An 18,295-nucleotide genomic window follows, 5' to 3' on the forward strand; every position below is an offset into this window, starting at 1 on the left:
TCTCCCAGCTTCACATTTCCCTCTCTTAATCTTGCTTCATCTGTTGTTTTTTTTTGTTCTTTTTCCTCTAACAGTCCCCATCTATCACCCATCTGCCAGAGTCTTCCAGCTCCAGCCCTGCTCATCTCCTCTACCTGGCACCGCCTGCCAGCCATCCTACACCCCTCTTCAGTCCACCAACTGCCATCTCTGATAGCAATCCTTTTTCACCACACCTCTTCTCCACGCTGGCTATCTCACCTCTCCATTCCCGGTCTGGTGCAGAGTTGACAATTTCTTTCCTTTCACAGATGTTGCTCAATCTGCTGAGTTCCTCCTGCAGATTTTGTTGCTCCAGAGTCTAGCATCTGTAGTCCTTTGTGTCTCCAAGATAGTCTAGCTGCCATGTATACAAAGTACACTATACAAACTCACCAAACCTTCTTCAAAATCACTTCCTATATTTGTGACTTTTAGTAGCATAAAGGACAAAGGCAGAAAGCACAGTTTCTTTTCTTGCAAATATATCTTATTCTTTTATCATCTCTAGACCAAAACCTGATGCTCCCTACCTAACAACATTATGGGAATGCTACTATCCCATCTAATAATGCGATTTAAGTTCACCCAGCAGAGTTTGAAATACAGAGCATTAGAAAATCTTGAACAAAAATCTATAAATACAATTGTCACTTATTCTGAATACTTGCCTCCATAGTTGAAAACATTTTATTTGCCTTTTGGAAGACACTTTCTGTTACATATCTGAGAAATTAATTAGCTTTTGCTTGCCCGTACTGAGATATTTTCATAGTTGTTTCAAGCACTGAAGACTTGCAAAGAGACACAGAAGTTTGAAATTACAACATGGTTTAGGCAGTAAATTTCTAGCATAGTAAAAATAAGTTTCATAAAAAGAAAGACAAAGAGAACAAAAAATAGTTTAGTACGATTATTTGCCCACTGGCACATTGCCAACAGTACAACTGACTTAACTGTGCCAAGTTGTGTATGTACCAGCTGGGAATAGATTTATATTCTTGGCACTAAAGGAAGGTTAAGGCTTATGAAACAGCACCAGTTTCACTGCTGTTAAATCATTACCATTTTAATCAATCTTACGATTAAGGCAAAAGTTGAGGTCTTATTGCAATAACTGAAGATCACAAAGGTATTCAGAAAATATTTTATAACGTTATAGTATTCAGAGTTCACAGAAATAGAAAAATCATATTTTCATAAAGGATAATTATTGATATGTAGGAATTATTTAAAGTACATAATTCAATGTTTTTTTAAAAGCTGCTGAACTTACAACTTTTCTGTAATAGCAGCAGACATTGTATAAATGTATTAATATTTCTTTAGATCTAACACATCATTGGGTGAAAAATTGTAAAATTATTGTTCCAAAATTACTCAAAGTAGCTGAGCAGTTCAATGTAAAGAAAATTAATCACTTGTAAACTTCCTTCATTAAGCTATTTTGAAGTCACACTGGCGACTGCCATCTTGGCTGCATCTTCCAGGTTACCGGCAGAAGTAATTGGCAATCCACTCTCACTCAGGATGCGCTTGGCTTCATTAACATTGGTTCCTAGAAACAGAAGGGGAATAGGCAGTGATGGGTGGCAAGTGAAAATGACAACATGGTCTGCCTTTGAAACAGATATCCAGATATGAACAGTTTTAAGGTTAACAAAGTATATTGACTTTACAAATTTCTGGGATCATTAAAGAAAACTGCTGAAATGTTTTTTTTCTATTGTGCTTCACAAAATGAGAATACTGCTGATTCACATCACCATGAAATTCAAAATATATGTGACCCAGATCAGAAGCAATTATTTTTGTCTATTTTATATTTATTTTCTAGATCACCATACAGAATTCTTGCTGCATCATGTTTTTGACACAAAACCTTTTATCCTAAAGAAGGAATGATTTCCTGCTAATATAATTATGTCAAGGAATTTAATTTAGCTGCATCTCTGTTGTATACCTAAAGAAATGCAGTGGCTGTATGAAATATGCATTTCCATTTCCATGTGTAATGTTCTGCACAGATTTCTTTCACTAAAGTCATTTGATTTCTGAACATTTCTGTATTTGCAGTCACCTTAAAATTACTTTTGGCTGTTTACTATTATAACCATTTTTTCATGATTTGGTACATCATGGAATTTAAGGCAGAAGTGCTGTCGTATCCCCATATTTAACAAAGGAAGCCAATGGTATTGCAGTTATGTTATTGAACCATGAACGAGATAAACAACTTCAAATTTCATCTACAGTATGTACCTGGTGGTTTAAGTTTTGGTTTGAGTGACCTTGGCTCTGGTAAGCAGGTAATTTTGAACTGTTTTCTGTAGCTTAGCTTCACTCCAGCAAGAAACAGGCAGTGAAGTATAATATTGGAGCAAGGACTGAGAAGAGCATTGGCACAGCCTTCTTGATTCCATTCCAGATTGGGTTTAGGTCTAGTGGCTAGGAAATGGGGCTTGCATAACATCACATAATATACTTTAAGTCTGCAAAAATGTCTGATGATAACCACAGGGAAGATGTTGAGGTCTATTATTAAGGATGACATTTCAGAGTACTTGGAGCCATATGATAAAATCGACCAAAGTCAGCAAGGTTTCCTTAAGGGGAAATCTTGTCTGACAAATCTGTTGGAATTCTTTGAGGAAATAACAGGCAGGATAGACAAATGAGAGTCAGTGAATATTATTTACTTGCTGAAGGCCTTTGACAAGGTGCCACAAATGAGGTTGCTAAACAAGATAAGAGCCCATGATATTACAAGAACGCTACTAGCATGGCTGACTGTGCAAAGAGTGGAAATAAAATAAAACTGGCTGTTGGCAACTAGTAGTGTTCCACAGGTATTGGGTGTTAAAACCGCTTCTTTTCATGTTGTACGTCAATGATTTGGATGACGAATTTGATGGCTTTGTAGCGAAGTTTGTGGATAATGGGAGGATAGGGAGAGGGGCAGGTGGTGTTGAGGAAGCAGGGAGTCTGCAGAAGGACTTAGATTAGGATATTAGTCAAAGAAGTGGCAGATAGAATACAGTGTAGGGAAGTGTATAGTCATGCGCTTTGGTAGAAGGAATAAAGGACAATTGTTATTTTTAAACAAGGACAAAACTTAGAAAGTTAACTTGCAGATTAAGTCATTGGTAAGGAAGGCAAATACAATGTTAGCATTCATTTCAGGAGGACTAGATACACTTGAAAGGTGCAATTAATTAATGGAGAAGTTGAAGCTTTCTAGCTGTAAACCTGGGATCCTTCGGATAATGGAGCAGATTTATTGAAATACTTTTCATGTCATTTCAGGGAAAACTGGCCATTTTGGACACAGCACTGCAGCTCGATGGCTTCACCAGTCACTGCAAAGACAGGGCAGTCCAGTATTTTAAAGGCAGAGGAGGTGGAGCATGCTTTATAATTAACTCATCATGGTGTCCAAACGTGGCAGTTCTGCCTCAGTCCTGTCACCCGACCTGGAACATGTAGCGGTCAAATGTCCTTTTTTTTTTAACCTGCTGAGGGAGTTTTCTGCCATTAACCTGGTAGCGGTGTACATTCCACCACAGGCCAGTATCAGGCTGGCACTGGGGGAGCTATAGTCAGCAGGCACAAAACACCACACCCTAATACCTTCCCTATCATTGTGGGGGATTTCAACCAGGCCAGCTTGAAGAAGTCTCTGAATGAGTATCACTAAAGTATCACCTGTGGAACCTGAGGAGCCAGCACACTTGACTACTGTTATACCACCATCAAAAACACTTACTGTGCCATCCCACGCCCCTAGTTTGGGAAGTCCAATCACCTGGCTCTACTTCAATCCCAGCGTATAGGCAGAGGCTAAAGACCTCTGACGTTTAACACTCGCACACCTTAAGGACGTGCGCTTAGCACACTGCTCTACTCTCTATACCCACAACTGTATGGCTAGGCACAGCTCAAACGGCATCTATAAATTTTCTGATTGCACAATTATTGTTGGCAGAATTTTAGATATCGACGAGGAGGCATACAGGAGCAAGAAAGGTCAGCTGGTTGAGTGGTGTCACAGCAACAACCTTGCAATCAACATCAGTAAGACCGTGGAACTGATTGTGGGCTTCAGGAAGGGTAAGTCGAGGGAACACACACCAGTCCTCATTGACGGATCAGAAGTGGAAAGGGATCATCAGTTTCTTTTTCTGGTAATTTTTTTTAAATTGAAGTTCATCAAACAAACATTTCCATAAGATGTATTTCAGACATTGTACATATATATCATATATATCACAAATCTCCACAAAGCATTTATCTGAGGTATACACTTAACAGAAAAGAGTGAAAAGAAAAAAAACAAGCAAAAGGAAAGAACTATGTACAAGTAGGGAGTGATCTTTTTTTTTACAACAGATTCATTGATTTGTGAGAATAAAATCAGGTCTATGAGGCATTATGTAGTTAAACCATTTTTCCCAGTATGAATCAAATTGTTCTAGCTTATGATTAACAGATGCTGTTACCTTCTCCATTTTGTAAATGTCCATTGTAATTTCCATCCATGTATTTAAAGTTGGGTTCTCCTGTGATAACCATTTCCTAGTAAGAGTCTTTTTACCAGCCACCAACAGTATATTCATTAAATATTTATCTCTTTTCAACCATTCTTGAGATAAATATCCAAAATATATGGTCTTACTCTCCAAGGGTATTTCACATTTAAAGATGTCTTGTAGGACATTGTGTATCCCCCTCCAATAGTTTTTGATAACAGGGCAGTTCCAAAAAATATGATAATGATTTGCATTTTGATTTCCACAATTTCTCCAGCAAACAGGGAGGTTACTATCATAATGGGATTTCTGAGAGGGTGTAATAAAATATCTTATCAAGTTTTTCCATCCAAACTCCCTCCATTTCTCTGAATTGGTACATTTCCATTGATATCTCCATATTGTTGTCCATTCTTCCTCAGGTATAATTATCCCTCCTTCCTTCTCCCATTTTGTTTTAATGTATGAAGTCGAATGTGTTTTAAGATTTGACAACCCCTTATACATGCTTGAAATGATTCTACTACCATTATCCGAATTATATGCTTTTCTAAAGAGCTCTATCAAGCATGTATTTGCCTTGGTTACATTTTTAAGCATCTTATTAACATATTGTCGCATCTGTAAATACCGATAAAAATCTTGTTTTTCTATTAAGTGTTTCTCTTTAAGCATTTCAAAACTGAACAGTGTTCCTTCTTTCATTATGTTGCAAAGAACTGTTATTCCTTTAGCTGTCCAGTCCTTAAATCTAGCATCCAACTTATTTGGCGTAAAATCAGAGTCATATGCACACCATTTAAGAATTGCAATATCTCCCTCTAGATTATATTCTTTTATAGTGGCTTTCCATATTTTAAGAGTCAATTTCACCCATGGGTTAGCAATAGTATTTATGTACCTTTGCAGGTTGTTATCAGCCAAAATTGCTTGTATGGGGATGGGAAGTACCCGCTCCTCAATGTTTTTCCATTAAGCGTCATATAATGGGTTGTACCAACATCACAACTCTCAACTGTACTGCAAAATAATCATCTCTAAGAGAAGGCAAGCCCCATCCCCCCTTTTCCTTTGCTAATTGCAAAGTTTTGAGATGAACTCTAGGCCTTTTACCCTGCCAAATATACCTTGATAGCATCTTGTTCCATTCATTGAATTGATTTTGATTAATCTCTATTGGTAGGGTCTGAAAGAGATATAACAGTCTGGGCAGTATATTCATTTTAATAGACTCAATCCTTGAACTGAGACTGAAAAAAGGAATCAGGCTCCATCTTGCCATATGTTCCTTAATTTTCTTTATATAGAGGCTGATAGAAACATAGAAACATAGAAAATAGGTGCAGGAGTAGGCCATTTGGCCCTTCGAGCCTGCACTGCCATTCAGTATGATCATCGCTGATCATCCAACTCAGAACCCTGTACCTGCTTTCTCTCCATACCCCCTGATCCCTTTAGCCACAAGCGCCATATCTAACTTCCTCTTAAATATAGCCAATGAACTGGCCCCAACTGTTTCCTGTGGCAGAGAATTCCACAGATTCACCACTCTGTGTGAAGAAGTTTTTCCTCATCTCGGTCCTAAAAGGCTTCCCTTTTATCCTTAAACTGTGACCCCTCGTTCTGGACTTCCCCAACATCGGAAACAATCTTCCTGCATCTAGCCTGTCCAATCCCTTTAGAATTTTATACGTTTCAATAAGATCCCCCCCTCAATCTTCTAAATTCCAGTGAGTAAAAGCCTAGTCGATCCAGTCTTTCTTCATACAAAAGTCCTGCCATCCCAGGAATCAATCTGGTGAACCTTCTTTGTACTCCCTCTATGGCAAGAATGTCTTTCCTCAGATTAGGGGACCAAAACTGCACTCAATATTCTAGGTGCGGTCTCACCAAGGCCTTGTACAACTGCAGTAGAACCTCCCTGCTCCTGTACTCAAATCCTTTTGCTATGAATGCCAACATACCATTTGCCTTTTTCACCGCCTGCTGTACCTGCATGCCCACCTTCAATGACTGGTGTACAATGACATCCAGGTCTCGTTGCATCTCCCCTTTTCCTAATCGGCCACCGTTCAGATAATAATCTGTTTTCCTGTTCTTGCAACCAAAGTGGATAACCTCACATTTATCCACATTAAATTGCATCTGCCATGAATTTGCCCACTCATCTAACCTATCCAAGTCACCCTGCATTCTCTTAGCATCCTCCTCACAGCTAACACCGCCGCCCAGCTTCGTGTCATCCTCAAACTTAGAGATGCGGAATTTAATTCCCTCGTCTAAATCATTTATATTGTAAACAACTGGGGTCCCAGCACTGAGCCTTGCGGTACCCCACTAGTCACTGCCTGCCATTCCGAAAAGGTCCCGTTTACTCCCACTCTTTGCTTCCTGTCTGCCAACCAATTCTCTATCCACATCAATACCATAACCCCAATACCGTGTGCTTTAAGTTTGCACACTAATCTCCTGTGTGGGACCTTGTCAAAAGCCTTTTAAAAATCTAAATATACCACATCCACTGGCTCTCCCCTATCCTCTCTACTAGTTACATCTTAGTAACTAGTAACTGTCCTCCTTAGTGAAGACAGAACCAAAGTAGTTATTCAATTGGTCTGCCATGTCTTTGTTCCCTATGATCAATTCACCTGTTTTTGACTGTAAAGGACCTACATTTGTCTTGACCATTCTTTTTTTTTCACGTATCTATAAAAGCTTTTACAGTCATATTTTATGTTCCCTGCCAGCTTTCTCTCATAATCTTTTTTCCCTTTCCTAATTAAGCCCTTTGTCCTCCTCTGCTGGTCTCTGAATTTCTCCCAGTCCTCAGGTGTGCTGCTTTTTTTTGCTAATTTATATGTTTCTTCTTTGGACTTGATACTATCCCTAATTTCCCTTGTCAGCCACGGGTGCACTACCTTCCCTGGTTTATTCTTTTGTCAAACTGGGATGAACAATTGTAGTTCATCCATGCGATCTTTAAATGCTTGCCGTTGCATATCCACCGTCAACCCTTTAAGTATCATTTGCCAGTCTATCTTTGCTAATTCACGTCTCATACCTTCAAAGTTACCCTTCTTTAAGTTCAGAACCTTTGTTTCTGAATTAACTATGTCACTCTCCATCTTAATGAAGAATTCCACCATATTATGGTCACTCTTACCCAAGGGGCCTCACATGACAAAATTGCTAACTAACCCTTCCTCATTGCTCAATACCCAATCTACAATGGCCTGCTCTCTAGTTGGTTCCTCGACATGTTGGTTCAGAAAACCATCCCGCATACATTCCAAGAAATCCTCTTCCTCAGCACCCTTACCAATTTGGTTCACCCAATCGATATGTAGATTGAAGTCACACATTATAACTACTGTTCCTTTATTGCACGCATTTCTAATTTCCTGTTTAATGCCATCCCCAACCTCACTACTACTGTTAGGTGGCCTGTACACAACTCCCACCAGCGTTTTCTGCCTCTTAGTGTTATGCAGCTCTACCCATATCGATTCCACATCCTCCAGGCTAATGTCCTTCCTTTCTATTGTGTTAATCTCCTCTCTAACCAGCAATGCTACCCCACCTCCTTTTCTTTACTGGCTATCCCTCCTGAATATTGAATATCCCTGGACGTTGAGCTCCCATCCTTGGTCACCTTGGAGCCATGTCTCTGTGATCCCAACTATATCGTATTCATTAATAATTATCTGCACATTCAATTCATCCACCTTGTTACGAATGCTCCTCGCATTGACACACAAAGCCTTCAGGCTTGTTTTTACAACACTCTTAGCCCTTATACAATTATGTTGAAAAGTGGCTCTTTTTGCTTTTTGCCCTGGATTTGCCTGCCTGCCACTTTTACTTTTCACCCTACTACTTTTTGCTTCTACCCTCATTTTACACCCCTCTGTCTCTCTGCACTTGTTCCCATCCCCCTGCCACATTAGTTTAAAGCCTCCTGAACAGTAGTAGCCAACGCTCCCCCTAGGACATTGGTTCCAGTCCAGCCCAGGTGTAGACCTTCCTGTTTATACTGGTCCCACCTCCCCCAGAACTGGTTCCAATGCCCCAGAAATTTGAATCCCTCCCCCCTGCACCATTTTTCAAGCCACGTATTCATCTGAAATATCCTTCTATTTCTACTCTGACTAGCACGTGGCACTGGTAGTAATCCAGAGATTATTACATTTGTGGTCCTACTTTTTAGCTTATCTCCTAACTCCCTAAATTCACCTTGTAGGACCTCATTCCGTTTTTTACCTATATTGTTGGTACCTATGTGCACTACGACCACTGGCTGTTCACCCTCCCATTCCAGAATGTCCTGCAGCCGCTCAGAGACATCCTTGACCCTTGCACCAGGGAGGCAACATACCATCCTGGAGTCTTGTTTGCGGCCGCAGAAACGCCTATCTATTCCCCTTACAATCGAATCCCCTATCACTATAGCTCTCCCACTCCTTTTCCTTCCCTCCTGTGCCGCAGAGCCACCCATGGTGCAATGAACTCGGCTGCTGCTGCCTTCCCCTGATGAGACATCTCCCCCAACAGTATCCAAAACAGTATATCTGTTTAGGAGGGAGATGACCTCAGGGGACTCCTGCACTACCTGCCTACTGCTACGCTGTCTAGTGGCCACCCCTTCCCTTTCTGCCTGTGTAGCCTTTACCTGATAATTACATTCTGATAATTTTGCCAAATCATGATGCCCAAATATTTGAAAGGCTCTGTGTGCCATGCCCAGGGGTATCGAATTTCAATTTCTCTTGGTGGGCTATAGTAATATGAAAGTAATTGGGTTTTATCTATGTTGATTTTGTATCCTTATAATTGACCATATTGTTCAAAGGATTGCATCAAATTAGGTAAAGAGTATGTTGGTTGCCCTAGATAGATCAAAATGTCATCCGCATAACAAGCCAATTTATGCTCTGTCCCTTTAATAGTAATTCCCCTGATATCTTCATTTTGTCTGCTGTATTGAGCTAATGGTTCCAGATATAGCGCAAAGAGTAGTGGTGACCATGCACAACCCTGTCTCGTGCCCCTTTCTAGGGTAAGATTATTTGATAAATATCCATTGATTTTAATCCTAGCAGTAGGATTGTCATATAGTGTCTGTATAGTTTTAATAATTGTGTCTTGGAAACCAAATCTATGTAAAACTCTGTAAAGAAAATTCCAATTAACTGAATCAAATGCTTTTTCAGCATCCACACTTACCACTATTGCTTCGATTTTTTTTTTGTATATGATCCATAATGTGAAGAGTCCTTCGTATATTGTCTTGAGTCTGGCATTGTTGTATAAAACCTGTCTGATCATTACGTATCAGTATGGGTAGAAACTCCTCTAATCGTTTGGCCACAATGGAGGTAAATAACCTATAATCTACATTAAGAACAGATATTGGTCTAAATGACCCGCATTCCATTTTATCCTTGCCTTCTTGCGGTATAGCTGAGATTATCGCTTCCTTCCAACGGGGTGGCATTTGTGCCTTTTTTAGAGCCCAGTTCAGTGTGGGGAGTAAAACAGGAATTAACTCATTTTTAAATTCTTTGTACCACTCTGCTGTATACCCATCTGATCCTGGTGACTTGCTTAATTTAAGCCTACTAATTGCAGCTTTTAATCCAACTTCAGTTATGTCAGCAGTCATCCTTCTATTTTGTTCTTTGCTTAAAGTGGGTAACTCTCGAGAATTCAAGAAGGTGTCAATTTGGGTTATGCTTCCCCCTGGAACATTGGAATATAGCGTTTTGTAAAACACTTCAAAAGCTTCTTGAATTTCACTTAGCTTATTTTTTTTATCATTTTCATTCTTGGGTCCCTAATTCTATGAATTGTATTTTCTGCTATCTTTTTTTTCAGTTTTCACGTCAGTATTTTCATATATTTCGATCCACTTTCATAATGTCTCTGTTTCAGAAATATTCATTTTGTGTTTCTTCTCTAGTTCCTTCAGTTTATTTTGTAATTCCTCTAATGCTTTATTCTTTTTTTTCTTATATGAAGATATCGCTATAAATTTTCCCTCTTAAGACCGCCTTCAGAGTATCCCATAAAATGGGAGGTGAAACCTCTCCATTATCATTAAATTCTAAGTAGAGACCAATTTCTTTTTTAATTTGTTCCTTAAAGTATGGATCATTAAGTAGACTTGAATTTAGTTTCCAAATAGTATTCTTTGGTTGTAGGTCAAAATCAACAGATAAATATATAGGTGCATGGTCACTTACATCTATTGTTCCAATTCCACAGGTGTTTATTTTGTCTTTACAGAATGTGGAGCAGAATAATGAGTGTAATCCCTTCTGTCAGGGAAAAGGTCCCTCCATATATCAATTAAACCAACATCCTCAAAAAGTGCATTAACTTGCTTATGTAAAGATTTTGTTTCATAGGTTTATGAAATTTAGCTTATTTGAGATAAGAATAGCAACTCCTCTCCTATGTCCTGATTTATATGAGGAGAAAAACAGATTAGTGAAGCCCATTCTCTTTAGTTTTTTATGCTCATTATCACTTAAATGAGTTTCCTGTAAATATACTACATGGGCTTGTTCTTTTTTCATTTTGGATAAAATTCTCTCACGTTTGATTGGATTTAGTAGCCCATTTACATTAAAAGAAATTAATTTTAGCTTGTCCTTAGCCATCTGTATTTATCTGTCAATGTATCATTGAAATTAGAATAAAACTTAATCGATCTACTCCCTGAACAAATAAGAACCAAGAAACTCAAATAATAACAAAAATGGTAACGAACATGTGATTCCAAGGCTGAGGTCTCTAGCAGATGACCCTGCGTTGAGCTAGAGGAAATGTCTAGCTGTGGGGGATAACCCCTCCTATTTGTGAGTTGAGGGCCCCCATTGCAGTATTCATAAAAGTCAGTGAACAAATCCATTACACAGAAAGGATTTCCCTGTGTGCTCCTCCTATATATACATACATACACACACACATATACATATACATACATACACACACACACACACATATATATACACACATACACATATATGCACACATATACATATATATATATATATTCTCATGTTGGTGGGGAAAAAGGAGTAAGTGAGCGAATAAAGAATAACAACTAAGTAATATAAAATCTACATTATAATAAGTATTTCTCGAGATAGGTATATCACCGTGTACTTTTGCTTCTGTTTAGCTTCTCAGCATTTTTAAATTTAGCCAAACCTTATGGCTCTTCTGAAAGGGGTGAGGACTGTCTTTGGGGAAACTCCCAGTCTCTTCCTGATATGTTTCTCTCGGCTTCCTCCCGTCTCCTGCCTTCTCGATTCTTGTACTATTTCCCAAGCCAAACGAGACAATTCCTCAGCCAGGCTTTCTTTCGTTTTGGTCATGCTGATGGACAACCCTCTGGCCTTCATGTCTGTAGTCACCTCTTCCAATGTCTGGTACAACTGCGTCCCATTGTCATAAAACACTTGAAGTTTAGCAGGGTACAGAGTTTGAAATCTAATCTTATTTTGCTTTAGTATTCGCTTTACTTCGGAGTATTCTTTGCGTTTCTGGAGGACTGCGGGGGGGGGGGGTAATCTTGGTCGAAATATATTAATTTATCCTCTAAAAACACTCTCTTCTTACCCCAGGCCCTTCGTAGAATTTCCGCCTTGGTGCTGTACCGAAGGAATTTAATTATAATTGATCGTGGCTTTCTATCCTGGGTAGGTTTTGGGGCATTCTCTCGATTTCCAGCTTCATAGCCGGGGGAAGATCCAGCACGTCCCGCAGTAACTTTCCGACAAACTCCGTCATAGATGGGCCCTCCGCTCCTTCGGGAACGTTGTTGATTCTGATACTTTTCCGCCGTGATCTTCCCTCCAGATCAAGCAGTTTACCTTCTTGGTGATGTATGATTTTTATTGTTTTGCTCAGTATCCGTTCCACGTTTTGAACACGATCTTCCACCTTCTCAATGCGAGTCTCTGCCACTGCTATTTTTTGATTAACGCTGGCGAGCTCTGCCTTAATATCACGGAGCTGCTGCTTTATATCTTTCTGGACCTCCATTATTTCTTTCAGGATTTCGAACATATTCGCCACTTCGTCCAAATGAGGCCCAGCGCCCGCCTCGCTAGCACGTGGTTGGGTCAGAGAGCCGCTCGCTGCACTCCTCTCGGACACAGGCTCCGCAGTGTCGCATTTTTTTATTTCCATTCCTTTTCCCCATTCTTGCCCCTCTTTTCAGTTCAAATATTTTTCGAAAAATATTATATTTGACGGGTTAATGGGGCTTAATACGTGTTTTTCTGGAGGAGATAGTGACTTCAGCTGCCATTCTCGACGATGACGTCACCGGAAACCCCGGGGATCATCAGTTTCAAGTTCCTGGGTATCAACGTCTCTGAGGATCTATCATAGGATCAACATATTGCTACAGATATACCATGGAGAATATTCTAACTGGTTGTATCACCATCCAGTATGGAGGGCCCACTGCACAGGATTTGAACAAGCTGCAGAGAGTTGTAAACTCAGCCAGATCCATCATGGGCACCAGCGTCCCCAACATCCAGGACACCTTCAAAAGGCGATGCCTCAAAAAGGTGGGATCCCATCATTAAAGACCCTGTTACCCAGGACATGCCCTCTTCTCATCAGAGAAGAGTTACAAGGACATGAAGACACACACTCAATGTTTTAGGAACAATTTCTGAATGGACAATGAACCCATGTACACTACTTCACTATCTTTTCCCTCTCTTTTTACACTACCTAATTTATTAAAAATATACATGACTTATTGTAATTTATAGTTTTTATTATAATGCATTGCAATGTACTACTGCCTCAAAACTACATATCTCATGACATATGCCGGGGATATTCTGATACTGATACATCATGTTGAGAACTTTATCTTACAATCTAGCTGCTTAATTATATGCAACTTTTATAAATTCAGCTTAATTGTTTGGAAGTAGAAGGCACAACAAAGCCAGAATTTCGGAGCCTTCAAATCTTCATTTATAGGTCAGTGAAGAAATTGTACGCTGGGAAAAGGAGATTATTGTATGTCCAAGGAAAGTTGAAGGATTAGGGAAAATAACTTTCGGAGTGACATAAAATGAACAGCATCCCTTACTTTTAATAACTTGTCACAATCCCAGCAGAAAAAGGTTGTGGAATTGGTTTCTAATTTCAATTCAGTGCAGTATTTTGTCCTTAAAGATACAAATTTATTAGCAGACAAAAGGTCAACATGCATAAAAACTGTTCTTAAGTAGATCTCCTTTAGCACCTCTGAAGGTGGTTAATTTATTCATATACATAAAAATCTGCTTTTAAGTAGAAAAAGATAAGAAATAGTTTTCACATCCAGATCTCTCATCATGTTGTTTATTTTGCCTAGTTGCATTGACCCATTCCTGGACCATAATCCTCCATCCCACTCCCATACATGTACTTATCTAAACTCCTCTTAAATGTTGTAGTCAAACCCTCATCTATGCAGCTCGTTCCACACTTGCACCACCCTCTGAGTAAAGAAGTTCCGCCTTATTTTCCCATTAAATATTTCATCTTTGACCCTTAAGCTGTAACCTCTAGTTCGTCTCATCCACCCTAAATGGAAAAACCCTGCATGCATTTACCCTATCTACACCTCCCATAATATTGTATACCACTATCAAATCTCCCCCAGTTCTCCTATGCTCTAGGAAATAAAGCCCTAACCTATTCAGCTTTTCGCTATAACTCAGGTCCTCAAGTCCCAGCAACATCCTTGCAAGTTTTCTGTGTACTCTTCCAAACTTATTGATTTCTTTCCTGTAGGTAAGTGAGCAGAATGGCACACAATACTCCAAAACAGGCCTCACCAACGTCTTATGCAACTTCAACATCCCATCTCCTATACTCAGTACTCTGATTTATGAAGATCAATGTACCAAAAGCTCTCCTTACGACCCTATCTACCTGTGATGTCTCCTTTAAGGAGTTAAGAATCTGTATTCCCAGATCTTTTTGTTCTACTGCACACCTCAATGCCCTACTTTTCAATGTGTATGTCCTATCCTAGTTTGTTATCCCAAAATGCAAACCTCACATTGTCTGCATTAAATTCCATCTCCTACTTTTCAGCCCATTTTACTAGCTGGTCCAGATCCTACTGCAAACATTGAAAACTTTCCTTGCTGTCTACTGTAACCTAACCTTGGTGTCATCTGAAAATTTGTTGCTACAGTTTACTACATTACTATGCAAATCATTAGTATAGATGACAAACAATGGACCCAGCACTGATCCCTGCAGCACACCACTAGTTACCACTAGTCACAAGTCTACAGTCAGAGAGGCAACTACCACTCACTGGTTTCTCCCACTAAACCAATGTTGAATCCAGTTGACTATTTTATCATGAATGCCAAGTCACTGAAACATCTAGACTGGCCTCCCAAGCGGCACTTTGTCAAAGGCCTTTGTAAAATTATGCATGTGCAGCCAGGTTCTTTGTTTATATGCTTTGCCAGTTATGAACAACATGTTTAAAATAAAACTATTCTACTTAAACTTTATTAATGATGAGATTAATTTCTTTAAGGAAGCCACCTTCTTTATGATGTGTGAAACCGTGAGCTTCGTTCAATAAATCGATTACAAGTGCTTCATAAAACGCCAACTGAATATTGGCAACATTCTGCACAATATTTCTTAAGGTGCAAAACATTTACAAAAAAACTTCTCAATACTTGGTACTGATCTTGATCTCAGGATTTCCTCAAGGGTTTGAAAGCCACTCGAGGCACATTTGCCCACAGTACTGTAAGATCCGCTGCTCACTGCTGAAAGTTGTCACAGCACCTTTTACATCCATGAGGGAATATTTGATACCATGTTTCAGCCAAAAGGTGGCGTTTTTGACAGTGAATGGTAAAATCTGCTTGGACTATCTGCCAGATGACAAGACAGGTGTGCAAACACACAGTTTACTGATTTAATAATGAGTGGAGTGCTATCAAGACCTACACTTTTTAACACAGGCAAAAAAAAAAATCAGCTTGCATTTCAATTCTTTGCTAATTTTCTTTCTTTTTGCTACTTAACACAATTGTGGTAAAATGTCACAAGATTTGAAAGTTTAATTAATAAAAATTAAAGCTGTCACAAGATTTACAAAAATGTCAATCCATCCTGAATAACATTACTTATTTCCAGTGGAAAAAGCAGATATATATGCGAATGCATTTAGTGGTTATGATTAGGAATCCATATTCTCTGTGCAGCAGCTAACGAACCTACTTAGGATCCAGACTTGCTTTCCTTGAGTTTTTTGATATCTTCGTGCTAGCTTTATGAGGCAATTAGGATAAAAGGTGCTGAACCAACAGAAATGGGGAAAGAAAAGGTTTTACTCTAATAGCAGAAATTAAGGTACACTGTCTCAAAATGCACTTTCAGAGTTGGAGATGCAGACACTCGATGGCGACTCCTTCATGTTCATCTGCAAACGCAGCTTAATTTCTACCTTTGATGTATCTCTTTTTCCTTTTCAGGGTGGATGGGGTTCTGATGGAGACCCTGATCTGGAGTTACAGTCAGACTTCGTTTCGTTGCAGTGGTGGGACCCACTCCCGTTGTCTCAAGACTGGCTACTTTTCGATATCCCAAGGTCGTGACCTAGAGCATGAGTGTGCCTTTGGAGTAAGGTTTCGTGGCCCTGTGTACGGGCTGATTCTAAGCCCGTGCTGCTGTTTGAAGCGCTGTGGTGAAAATGGAACATCAAGAACAGCAGATCTGCTGTCAAAGGCTCTGTACTTGGCGAATTGCGCTCTCTTTCTTGTGTTGGTGGGGGAAAGATTATTGCCGATTGGGTGCAGAACTCAGAAAAAGCAGCGTGACAGACTTTTAACACTGTAATTCAGTGAGTTGTTTTGTTATGTCTCCCCTCTCACTTTTTCCCTTTATTCGGGATAGAGAGGGAGCCTCTGGCAAGTCAAATTGATGGGTGAACAGTTAGTTTTTGTTTTCCTGCAGATCATGATCTTTGCTATTGCATGCTCGGCGACTGGAGGGTGCTGGTACGATTTTGTGGAAGTGGGTGGGGGAGGGTTACTGCTTTGTTGCTGCCTGTGCCTGCCGGTGGGGGTGGGGGGTGGGGGGAGGGAGGGCTTTGGGGTTCTAACATTTTTAATTGTCACTTATTCTTTGGCGCACGCTTCTGTTTTTGTGGATGTCTGTGAAGAATAAGAATTTCAGGATGTATATTGCAAAACATTTCTCTGACATTAAATAGAAGTAGTGAATAAACTCATTCTGATAAATAAGCTTTTTGCTTCAGTGAGAGCAGATCTTCCCCAGATTGGGAGACTGGTGTGACAGATTTGATGGCTTGTACCAAACATGTTCCACCACGTTTAAACTCATTTTGTGGCCATATATTCCTAATTTGCAAACTGTCAGGTTATGGACAGTTCGGAGGAATGGAACCCTGTTTTAAACAGGGGAGCGAGTGGAACTGTTTAACCAAGAAGCTTCCATGGGTCTATTCCTGTTGGATAGTCAAGTAGCACCACAGGTTTTGTATCACAATATGCCTTTAGTGACAGCTTGAACCTACACTAATGCCTCCCTGATCATGGAAAGAGGAAGCAATAGCAGGACTTTCAATATGCCACATAAAGATAAACCTAACAGTGAGTGAGTTACACTTGCGATTCAGGTGAGATAGAAATTGGATCCAAAATTGGGTTAGTGGTAGGAGGCAAGGGAAGTAGTGGAAAATTGTTTTTTTTAATACTAGAGACTTGTTAACCAATGGTATGCCACAGGGATCAGTGCTGGGTCCTTTATTATTTGTTATATCCACTCAGTAGCCACTTGATTATGTACATCCTATACCTAAAGTGGCCACTGTGTGTATGTCCGTGGTCTTCTGAACACCACTGTTGTAATGTGTGGTTATTTGAATTACTGTTGCCGTCCTATCAGCCTGAGCCAGTCTGGCCATTGTCCTCTCATCTCTCTCAGTAACAACGCTTTTTTTTGCCTACAGAATGGCTGCTCATTGGATATTTTCTTTTTGATTTTCACACCACTCTCTGTAAACTCTAGAGACTGTTGCCCATGAAAATCCCAGGAGATCTGCAGTTTCTGAGATACTCAAACCACCCTGTCTGGCACCAACAATTATTTCACGGTCAAAGTCTCTTCGATCACATTCTGATGTTTGGTCTGAACAACAACTGAACCATTTCACCATCAGCATGTTTTTATGTATTGAGCTGCTGTCACATGATTGGCTGATTAGATATTTGCATTAAGGACCAAGTGTACCTAACAAATTGGCCACTGAGTGCATATTAGTAATTTCGAAGAGAATATATCTGGCATGATTCATAAGTTTTCCACCAAAATTAGTGGTTTAGGGGATAGTGAAGAAGGTAATCAAAGGTTATGCATTTGATGAGGTTAAACTAGGCTAGGACATATATAGTGAATGGGCAGGCCTTGACTAGTTTTATTGAACAATGACACCCAGGGGCACAAGTAACACAGCTCCATGAAAGCAGTGACTCAATTAGACAGAAAGCAGAAGAAGGTATGTGGTATGCTTGCTTTCCTAGGCTGAGGCACTGTGGAGTTGGGACATCAAGTAACAGTTTTGTATGATATCCCAATTCCTAAGTGCTGCATTGTGCAGTTTTAGTGGCCACTGTATATGTGATAAAACTATAGGGAGTGCATGAGATTCCCAGTATGTTGCCTGG

General features: G+C 39.7%; 1 protein-coding gene across 1 annotated transcript in view; it reads right to left on the reverse strand.

Moving 5' to 3' along the window:
- Positions 1-692: 692 nt before the first annotated feature.
- Positions 693-18,295, reverse strand: part of suclg2 (succinate-CoA ligase GDP-forming subunit beta) — a 405,461-nt gene continuing 387,858 nt past the window's right edge. The window contains exon 11 of the mRNA XM_073072346.1: positions 693-1,576. Within this exon, the coding sequence (XP_072928447.1) occupies positions 1,461-1,576 (116 nt within the window). The 3' untranslated portion in view covers positions 693-1,460. The remainder of the gene's footprint in view (positions 1,577-18,295) is intronic.

Source organism: Hemitrygon akajei, chromosome 19 (assembly GCF_048418815.1).
Source record: "Hemitrygon akajei chromosome 19, sHemAka1.3, whole genome shotgun sequence".
NCBI classification, from domain to species: Eukaryota; Metazoa; Chordata; class Chondrichthyes; order Myliobatiformes; family Dasyatidae; genus Hemitrygon; species Hemitrygon akajei.